This window comes from Liolophura sinensis, chromosome 13 (assembly GCF_032854445.1).
Source record: "Liolophura sinensis isolate JHLJ2023 chromosome 13, CUHK_Ljap_v2, whole genome shotgun sequence".
NCBI lineage: Eukaryota > Metazoa > Mollusca > Polyplacophora > Chitonida > Chitonidae > Liolophura > Liolophura sinensis.
Genome location: NC_088307.1, coordinates 2,538,678 through 2,549,661, shown reverse-complemented (window position 1 = coordinate 2,549,661; position 10,984 = coordinate 2,538,678). Strand labels below are relative to the sequence as shown.

At 41.0% G+C, this 10,984-nt stretch overlaps 1 protein-coding gene across 1 annotated transcript; it reads right to left on the bottom strand.

Moving 5' to 3' along the window:
* Window positions 1-608: 608 nt before the first annotated feature.
* LOC135480659 (ribitol-5-phosphate transferase FKTN-like) lies at window positions 609-10,377 on the bottom strand. The gene is made up of 7 exons (XM_064760554.1): window positions 9,591-10,377; window positions 8,449-8,622; window positions 7,046-7,263; window positions 5,660-5,889; window positions 3,747-3,880; window positions 2,418-2,548; window positions 609-1,754 (listed from the first exon to the last, which is right to left on the bottom strand). Exons 1-7 carry the CDS (start codon window positions 9,768-9,770, stop codon window positions 1,523-1,525), a joined length of 1,299 nt encoding a protein of 432 aa, XP_064616624.1. The 5' UTR covers window positions 9,771-10,377; the 3' UTR covers window positions 609-1,522.
* Between the last annotated feature and the right edge of the window lie 607 nt (window positions 10,378-10,984).

Sequence of the window (10,984 nt, the reverse complement as noted above, 5' to 3'; positions counted from 1 at the left end):
CTCCTGTGTCGGAACGTCCTTTAATCAGAGGTAAGACGGACAGATACCACTCCTGTGTCGGAACGTCCTTCAATCAGAGGTAAGACGGACAGATGTAACGCCTGTGTCGGAACGTCTTGTAAGACGATAATTCGGTAAATTAATGTCTACATCCGCTGCCTAACATTTTTCAGACGTCACATGATACAGGTGGGCTGTTTTTACCTTCAACGACAAAAGAGTTCGAATTCTAAACTCTCCTATTCTGCTAAATTTTACAAGAGCAGTAATTTCTTCGCGTGTGCTTGTTTTTAATATGCGCGGGTTGAGAAGTGTGGAGGCAAAAATCTGTTAAAATCTGCCTCTCATCATTTAAGAGAGACGCTCAGGAGCTCGGCGTTAAACACCAGTCAAATAAGTATACCGCCGTCGTATAAGCAAATATCCTTGAGTGCGACGTGTCATAACAATCAAATAAATAGATCAAATAAATAAGTAAATAGATTTTAGAGGAAGAATTTGCCCATCACTGAAGCGTCATCCCGAACAACGACACTGGGTTAATCTGGATACCTACTCATAAATGTTGTTTGCCAAACAAACAGATGAATCAAAGGGAACCAAATGAGTGATTTTTAATTTGGGCTTTATTGATCACTTTTGGTGTCGATAAAAAAAAAACAACAAATCACCGTAAACCCATTAGAATGATATGTTTATTATACTGGTGAAACTTACAACAATTTTTTTCCAGTGGTGAAAATGAAAGTAAAAGGAATCGGCGTCAGATCATTGACATGGTTCGAAATGCCCACCGCAGAGCTTTTTTCTGTTTTTCATTTATTCTACGCTATAATCAGACACTCCTTCAGAAGTTCGGAAATGTAGGGGTTAGGTGGGGGATATTTGAGAACGTCCAAATAATTGCAGTGTCCAAAGAAAGAGACGAATTACAGTAAGATCAAAATATTCACATATTAGTAAAAGCTTTACATTCCATTCATAGGAATTGCGAGTGGAGACTCGCGCAAACCGTTGCGGTCAAAAGACGTGAATGTACATTAGTACATTTTACTTAGTTAGATATGCCAGCTCAGTGGGGCCCTCGGTTGAGGATAAATCGCGTTAGTTTGCTAGAGCCCCCAACTTTTCTCGCCCAAACCCTGCGTGAACTCCTGTAGGACTCCTGAAAATGCCGATTAGACTGCCGATAAGTATACGTAATAACCTGCGCGCGCAAGTGGAGAATGTGCTCAGCCAATACGAATATTTTAAATGAGATACCCAGTGCACATAACAGCCAATCAAAGAGGCAAGTCAGTATCATGGAAACAAACCCATTTATCTGTTTGAAATGGCAGAGCTGTATAAGTTTAGAACGCTGGAATGCAGTAACAAAGTGACTGCAGAAAAAAACCGTTGTGATTTCTAGATGCTAATGACGCTGTAAAGTGGAGAGATGGTTAAATTACTAAAGGCGCTGTAAACTGGCTGGATAATTAGGAAGATACTGGTGCTTTAAGTTAGAGGGATCGTTAAGATACTAATGACGCAGGGATATTGATGGATCATTGATATCCTTCACCAAAGAGGGCAACTGGATGGGAGAAAAACTGTTTTCCATGTCCACATTCAAGGGCCGGGACTTGAGATCTCTGGCTTTGGCCCATTCTTTCCCAAACTCGAACTTTAGGAGCGGGACCACAGGACAGGGAACGTATAGAACACTGTCATAGAACAGACCAGAGCAAAGGCCGAAGTCGGGGTAAACTAACCTGGAAAATAAAACAAGAAGGCAACTTGCCAACTTAAGGCAACTTAAGTATTTTGTTTATCAGTTGTTTCAAATAAATTACGTTTTTAATGTCATAATGCCGCATATTTCAATATTCAGTGGTACAAGTCGTCCGTTTCATATGACTATTATTTATTTGATTCAACTTTTACGCAGTTCTCAAGAATATTTCAATTCTACGACGGCGGCCAGCATTATGGTGTAAAGGAACCGAACAGTGTCCGAGGGGAAACCACAACCATCCGCAGTTTGTATGATCAGAGGAAGCCAGCATGAGCTGGGTTTGAACTCACAGCGATCGCGTTGGCGAGAGGATAACACGCTAATCACTGGGCCCGAAGGCTGCATCGCCATCAATAAGATTTTTATGGTGAAATAACAACCCTATTCGTCTACTCAAAGTCGTGTATATGCAGCTGACAATATCTCAGTAAAGGTATTATTTTCCACCAGTCATATTTCCTCAGTTTTGAATCTTGCATAGCTCATATCGGCTGTTAAGACTATTCATTTTTGCGCGACGTCATCATGCAGAGCAATACATTATTATTCTCCTCGACGATAGAGAGTTTTTACCATCGACTGGCAGACCCACCATGGCTTATCATGATTACAAGAGATAAGCCTCAGTAACTCCCAGTACCTTAATATCCTTCCCCAACCAACGTCCATCCGCCGCACCCACATCGTTCCCTTCAGGCGATCCCTGTATACTAGGAACAAGTTTATCCGCATCCCGTGCACCTTCAACTCGAAATGCATGCCGTGGGCAATCTAAATAAAATCACAAGCATTCTAGTGTGTATCTGAGAATTCAAACTCAATCCAGTGTTGTCTAAGCAACAACTAACATTCACTGTGAGTTGATCCGACCTTAATGCATACCTTACGTGATGAAACGTTCGGTGTTGAATACTGATTTCACTCAGACGCCTTAAACAAACCTTGCGTCTTTTCGGCATCATTGAAAACTGTTGACTGTTCATCTCTGCACGACTCCATCCTATTTTCGTACTTCATACACTTTCTTAGTTCTTTGGTGGTTTGTTTGGTCTTGCGAAAAAAAATGGCTTTAAACTACACGTTTCGCAAGGCCACAGCAGTAGGACTGGGGTTTAGGTAGCCTGCTGTGGAAACATCAACGATAATAGCAGTCAAAGCAACATTGTTGAGGGTAGAGCCCGAACTGGGGGCCGTAAGCTGGTCCTGCGTTCCCAGTATATTCACCGATGATTTCATTTCCGAATATTTCCGACCATTGCCGGAAAATATTCATAGATGGAGAGATTATTAACAAATATAAAAATTGCCTCAATAATAAAAAAAGTTTCGTTTTTTGGCATACCTTTCCTCATGTTCCTTAAAACATACTCTTCATTCTATAGTACATTTTTTGAACCCGAGTGTCGGTCAATGTCCCATATAAATGTAAAATCTGAGTGTAAGATCCCAATACATCTCAGTGTAGAGCAGAAACCTCCGTGAAAAATCACGGGCTCTGATAGTACAGTTGGTAGAGCTTCCTCTTCGGGAGAGGTAAATCCTGGATCAATCCTGGGTCGAGTCACACCTAAGATCTCAAAAAACGAAGTTGTAACTTCCTCGCATGGTGTTCAGCATGATAGTGAACCCCTATCAGTATAATGGCTCGGGCGGGGCGACTTACTTACCTTCGGTAAGTCGTCTCAGTGAGGTTGCACGAGATAAAAGAGCGGTGGAAATCCGCCTTGCAACAAGGCACATTACATACACCCTAAGGATTCCTTCGTCGTCACATGACTGAAAAATTGTTGAGTACTACTCTCCGTGAACCTGAGTGATACTCTGTGAAACCTAAGTGGTATTCTATGTAAAACAGAGTGTACACTGGAATTCAACGCTCAGTCAGATCCTGGCTCTGACATAGCTACCATAATGTTTGTTCAAGCATAAAATGCTTATACGAAATAACCATCGTATCGTTCACATTTACCTTGCCGAAAACTTGTCCGTCGATGTTTGGATCTTTCTGCAGAGCAGTGAGGAAATATTTGTCCAAATCTTCCACAAACATCCCCATATCGACCTCGTCGATGACGTCAGAGAAAGCGCAGTCTCGATACCAGCCTGGAAATAATATAGGTAAAATATGTGTGTAGCACGTAATCAGGTGAGTCGTGCCACGTCATGGAAAATGGTAAGTATTACAAGCACGAACTATCTTCTTCAAGCACACCCCTTGTCTCGCACGACAATATTGAAATTGGTTACAGGAGATAAAGCGATAAACCGATACACTGCACAGCTTGAACCCAGTCTGAAATGGCGGGGAAACGCAAAGACTAAATGCTACAGCTAAACATGTAACGTAAGTATTTGACGATGACAGAACCTAAAAATAGAATCGATATTTGAGTAGTTATTCTTTTCAAACCTGACAAGTTCTGTTTTTCATTGTTTTCTCTAACAAAGTTTTACTCCTTATAGGTGTTATTTTGCGTGACATTATGTGATATGGCAGATATCACAACTCGGATTAGTTGACCCAACAATGTTTCAAAAAAGATGGGCGCACATGAGCTTACCCAACAATGTTTCAAAAGAGATGGGCGTAGATTAGCTTACCCAACAGTGTTTCAAAAGAGATGTGCCCAGATTAGCTTACCCAACAATGTTTCAAAAGAGGTGTACGCAGATTAGCTTACCCAACAGTGTTTCAAAAGAGATGTGCGCAGATTAGCTTACCCAACAGTGTTTCAAAGGAGATGTGCGCACATTAGCTTACCCAGCAGTGTTTCAAAAAAGATGTGCGTAGATTAGCTTACCCAACAATGTTTCAAAAGAGATGTGCGTAGATTAGCTGACCCAACAATGTTTCAAAAAAGATGGGCGCACATTAGCTTACCAAACAATGTTTCAACAGAGATGGGCGCACATTAGCTTACCCAACAATATTTCAAAAAAGATTGGCGTAGATTAGCTGACCCGACAATGTTTCAAAAAAGATGGGCGCACATTAGCTTACCCAACAATGTTTCAAAAGAGATGTGCCCAGATTAGCTGACCCAACAGTGTTTCAAAAGAGATGGGCGCACATTAGCTTACCCAACAGTGTTTCAAAAGAGATGTGCCCAGATTAGCTGACCCAACAATGTTTTAAAAAAAATGGGCGCAGATTAGCTCACCAAACAATGTTTCAAAAAGATGGGCGCACATTACCTTACCCAACAATGTTTCAAAAGAGATGTGCCCAGATTAGCTGACCCAACAGTGTTTCAAAAGAGATGGGCGCAGATTAGCTTACCCAACAATGTTTCAAAAAACATGGGCGCACATTAGCTTACCCAACAGTGTTTCAACAAAGATGTGCGCACATTAGCTTACCCAACAGTGTTTCAAAGGAGATGTGCGTAGATAAGCTTACTCAACAATGTTTTAAAAGAGATGGGCGCACATTAGCTTACCCAACAATGTTTCAAAAGAAATGTGCGCAGATGAGCTGACCCAACAAAGTTTCAAAAGAGGTGTGCGTAGATAAGCTTACCCAACAATCTTTCAAAAGAGATGTGCGCAGATTAGCTGACCCACCAGTGTTCCAAAAGAGATGTGTGCAGATTACCTTACTCAACAATGTTTCAAAAAAGATGGGCGCACATTAGCTTACCCAACAATCCGTTTCAAAAAAGATGGAAGCAGATTAACTGACCAACCAAGGTTTCACAAGAGATGGGCGCACATTAGCTTACCCAACAATGTTTCAGAAAACATGGGCGCACATTAGCTGACCCAACAATGTTTCAAAAGAGATGGACGCAGATTAGCTGACCCAACAATGTTTCAAGAAAGATGGGCGTAGATTAGCTGACCAAACAATGTTTCAAAAAAGACGGGCGCATATTAACTTACCCAACAAAGTTTTAGAAAATATAAACACAGTTTTCCCTAGTGTTCTGGCTACCTCCTTCAGGTGTAACAAGGCCTGTAAGTGGGCCTTCCCTTCCTCCGTCAAGCCTGGAGGTGACCGCCATCTTTGACAGGATACGTAAGTAGAAAAAGGAAGTTCCCTCACGAAAGAGTGTGTCATTGCCGGGACAACCATGATTGTGTTGTTAACAGTGACTTGTTTTGTTTGAAATCTGTGGAACAAATGTTTCAGAACATCAATAAATAATGAGTTTTTATACAGACACAGAAAAAGTACAAAGTAGTAACTACCAAAATAAACTTCTTGAGTTTTGCATATGACTGGAGCATGGAAGCATACAACGGTATTTATATCTCCATGATTGACATGATATCTTTCACCTAACTCCACAATACCGCAAAGGACAAAGAAATATCTTTTCCGGCGGAATTACTACATGGGTCCAAGTTGAATTGACCATTTTTGTCTGACTATGCATGAGTGATACGTACGTTATCGGTCTGTCCACAAAACTTTCAGCAAAGTCACAACTAAGCTATAGACTACAGAGCTTACAGAGTTCCTACTTACTTCAGGCAAAACAGGTTCCTTATTGTCAGGTACCGAAACACCTTCACAAACACCAAAGGCCCTCGTTTGTAACTACACCAAGTGAGTTCGCTTTATATTCGTTTTCTAATGACGTGTACACAATCATTTGTACGTTTTCTAATGACGTGTACACAATCATTTGTACGTTTTCCAATGACGTCTACACAATCAAAACGGTACGTTTTCTAATGACGTGTACACAATCATTTATACGTTTTCTAACGACATGTACACAATCATTTGTACGTTTTCTAATGACGTGTACACAATCATTTGTACGTTTTCTAATGACGTCTATACAATCATTTGTACGTTTTCTAATGACGTCTAGACAATCATTTGTAGTTTTTTGGTTGGAAGTGCTCATGAAATGAAAACAAAATAAATGTGTGTGCTGATAATAAGAAATGTGCTACCACCTTACTGCATACAATGTTAAGAGCAAAATTTGAAATAATTATTCAAGGGTAGAAAAGTTTAGGTAGATATACATCATTTTATGTCTTTGAATGGAGTTTTACGCCTTACTCAAGAATATTTCACTTATATGACAGTGGCCAACATGGTGGGAGGAAAATGGGAGGAGCCCGGGAGAAACAAACGACCAATTTGCTGGATAGACCTCCCCACCTACGACCGCAATGGGCGACAGCATGAGCTAGAATTAAACTCACGGCGAAGGCATTGGGGAGAGGCTCGCGGGTCATAGTGCTGCGCCATGAGACTAAGCACCAGACCATGGAGGCTCACCCCGGATTTAAATGAAAGCAACATACTCATCCATTATGATTCCGTATATCCTAGTTCTCGATTCCTCCCCGCAAACATCAGTGCTGTAGAATCCGTCATTTTTGTAGATAACCATCACACTGATTGTCAGCGTGGTCCACCTGAACCGGAACAGGAAACAGGAAGTGTGTTTCTGTGCGGAAGTACCGAAAGTCGGTTTCTGATTGGTAAACCCAAGCATCCTGAATTTGCCGGATTGTTCAGCCTGCGGTTGAGAACAAAATGATTAATTGATCGCAAGAAGGGTTGGAGGATTCTTAAAGTTAGCTACAGACAGCAAACAGACGCGCAGTTTTTCCTCCACTCGTCACAGAAGCCTGTTCCGTGAGCCAATCGTTAATTAGGTTATTTAATTTATTTATTTATTTGATTGTTGTTTTACGCCGTGCTCAAGAATATTTCACTTATACGACGGCGGCCAGCATTATAGTGGGTGGAAACCGGGCACAGCACGGGGGAAACCCACGACTATCCACGACTAGGTTGCTGGCAGACCTTCCCACGTACGGCCGGAGAGGAAGCCAGCATGACATGGACTTGAACTCACAGCGACCGCATTGGTGAGAGACTCGTGGGTCAATACGCTGCGCTAGCGCGCTAACCGACTGAACCACGAAGGGCTCTAGTTAATTAGGAAATAATTAACGCGTTACTGGGCATTAAGACATTCTAAAGAACTCGCTCCAGCGGTTTTGTTTATGAACCAGCAACGAACCATGATATTAACAATATTTCTGCTCTGAATTACCGCCCCTGTTACACGACACGCAACGCGAGATTAGGTTTTGAGGCGTGAAATGGGACCTCGCCTGTTAAAGCATGCAGTATATAGGTATATAGACAGCGACAAATCTTTTCTAAGCAACAGAATGTTAACAAAAAGATGATATCGAACTTTGAGAGTCCAAGAAATGTTGACAGACCTTGAATGAGGTCTCTTTTTTCAGTTTAAGGGTTCGCGGAAGCTGTACCTTGTATTTAATTAGGGCCACGACTTGAAGACGTAGCTTTAAGACAGCTAAATTGTCTTAGGTTTTCATACGTCGATCGTACAAGTAAACAATGTTGCTTTAAACAGCTGCAGTAAACCAGTTATGACGTAACTCGTACAATACACACCAGCTGCAGTAAATCGGTCATGACGAAACTCTTACAATAAACATAAGCTGTAGTAAACCAGTCATGACACAACTCTTACAATACACACCAGCTGCAGTAAACCAGTCATGACATAACTCTTACAATAAACATCAGCTGCAGTAAACCAGTCATGACATCTCTTACAATAAACATCAGTAAGGTCGGAAGTTTTTCATTTAAAGACATTAATATAAATATACAAACCTTGAGATTCAAAATTTGAAAAGCAAATTTGTAAATCTGTATTTACCTTTTCCATTTGTATCCCCTCAGCTTCGAAAACGCCGAACGAAACCATGGTAACATTTTCCCACGGCACACGATATTCTCCAACCAATGAAGATAAAATGTTTTTATCCATCACAACCAGTTTTAGTTTTAAGGATCTGCATTTCTGGTAAAAACGAAATACAGCGGATGGAAACTGAAAAGGAGAAGAAATGAATTATTTTAATTAACTTAAAATTAAACGTGAACGGAAGAATTTGCATGCATCAGGTTAGAGTGGACGCCTTACAAGCGAAACGCCCAGGCTTCGATCCCGGCACGGTCAGCTCATCTCCAAGGCTTTTGCATTAACAAGTGCAATGCCATTTGCCTGGGGCGTCTTGTCTGGTGTCTTCAGCATGGTTCTCGGGTAAGGTCCGTGCGATAAATATGTGAGCATTTGGACAGATCCATTCAATGGAGGTCCATTAAACACACCACCAGAAATAAAACTTTCCGTAGCAAGAGTTCGATACCATATCCAGGCCTCGTACAAAGACATTCGTACACAAATCACAATGGACACTCCGAGGTTATTAATCGCACCACAAATTTTCAAAAACAACGTTTAAAAAACCCCAAAGAAGAAAGAAAGTATATAAAGTAAGAAATTGGAACGAAGTGATGTAAAACGAAGCAGTCAATAGTTTTTGGTGACTGCTCTATAGACATGTAAATTTTGGCAGTATTCAAAAATAAAGACCTTTAATTGCTACTGTCCATATATCCTTCGTAGTGGCCTTATTGAACGTTAATAGAATTCATCATGCAAGACGTAAGATGTAAGACAAAATGGTACCATACTAGATTTGTACACGTCACATGCAAGACACTTTGATACACTGCTGTTCACGTAAGAATAATTAACAGTGTCAAAACTGAAGCCTGTGATTAAGATTGAAACAGTATATTCCTCTTGTCATAAAGTCAGCTATCAAAAAGACTTGCTGCCTTGTCGTAGGGAACTAGAATACTGGCCTTTCCAGCATTACTGATATCATGTAGCGAGAGGTTAGGCTACACGGGACGTTGCTATAATACTCAGAATAAAACAGCGATAAACGTATAAAATGCAAATCATCCACAAATAATGCTGAGACAACAGGTAAAAGTTGGCTGACTTACCTCCCGGTGTGCCACAGCATCCGGTTTTCTCAAACCAAAGACGGTGGGAAACATCCACGATGACGTCATCACACAATACAAACTATATAGGCAGAAAAATAAAAAGAAAAAGACGAAGGTCAGCTTCAGAATGACCTTGACCTTCGCTGTCTGCCGAAAAGGGAACAGCCTGGTGTACATTCTTTTTTTTGGGGGGGGGGGGGGGGAATTTTCGTTCACATGAAAATCTATCAATGTGTACAGCACATGAGTACCTCACAAATCACCAAGTGATTAAATCATGTGAACAAAAATGTGATTTTGCACAAACGCAGTTTTCAAGCAGGACAGTATTTAGCCCTACTATAAGCAGTGGATGTCCTTATCATATCCGTAGGTTTCCAACAAGAATCCCGCAGAATGTCTTATGCGTCCAGTGTCGAATCTGCCTTTAAAGCCTTTATATACTTTCCTGGTCCGTCGTCTCCATCCAGAGTAACGAAGTAAATGACACAAACTCAGCAGACTAGACACCTATCACATCTCATGTACGCTGGCCATTAAAGTCCGATGGGGTTGCCATACATTGTATTTCGCCTGTTTCAAAACTTTAGCCCCAGTTGTGCAAAACAGGCTGTCTTAGAAAAGACCGCAGTCCAAGGGTCTTACATCAATTGTCTGTATAAAACATAACTAGCATAAAACGTTTGTCACTGGCAATCAGTATGCGTGTGCCTTACAGACGGATAATCCTTACTGGTTCAAAGATCAGATACTTTGACAGGGGCTAATTATTTCACACCATCAGATAAACCTATCCCTCTAGCAACACACTGCTTGGGTTAGAATGACCCCAACCACAATTACTATGTAAATGACGTAACATTTTCTCCAGGATAAAGTTTCTCGTTTTGCCTGATTTTAAGAGGTCTTTCGACTTTAACTAGATGTTTTAAGCTTTCTCTGGAAGGTAGGATGACCCAAAAGTAATATTTTATGGCTCTTATTTGCCTCTGATAGTGGCCTTTTGGTCGGAATTTTTAAGTTCTTTACGACATATCTCCTTTAATCAAAATCGTCCACTTAAGATTAGAGTACTAAGGCCTCTAGTGGTGTCCGCACCAGCCATTATATTAGTGTAAAACAAGACAGTCAAGGTTTTAGCCCCATGGGGTTGGATTACATCAACAACTGCCTCGTTATGGACACTCTGATAAAAGTTCCCACATGAAAGTTCTGTATCAGGTTACAGTAAGTGGGACGAGTCCTAAGAATGAACACTGAATGACTGATTGTTTGAATGCGTGATTGATATGTACCATGGTTTGTTTGGGAACTGGATAGGTTTGCTTTATGACAGATTTATGGACAAAACACTTTAACTGCAGGACTATACACTATACAGCTGTTTTTAG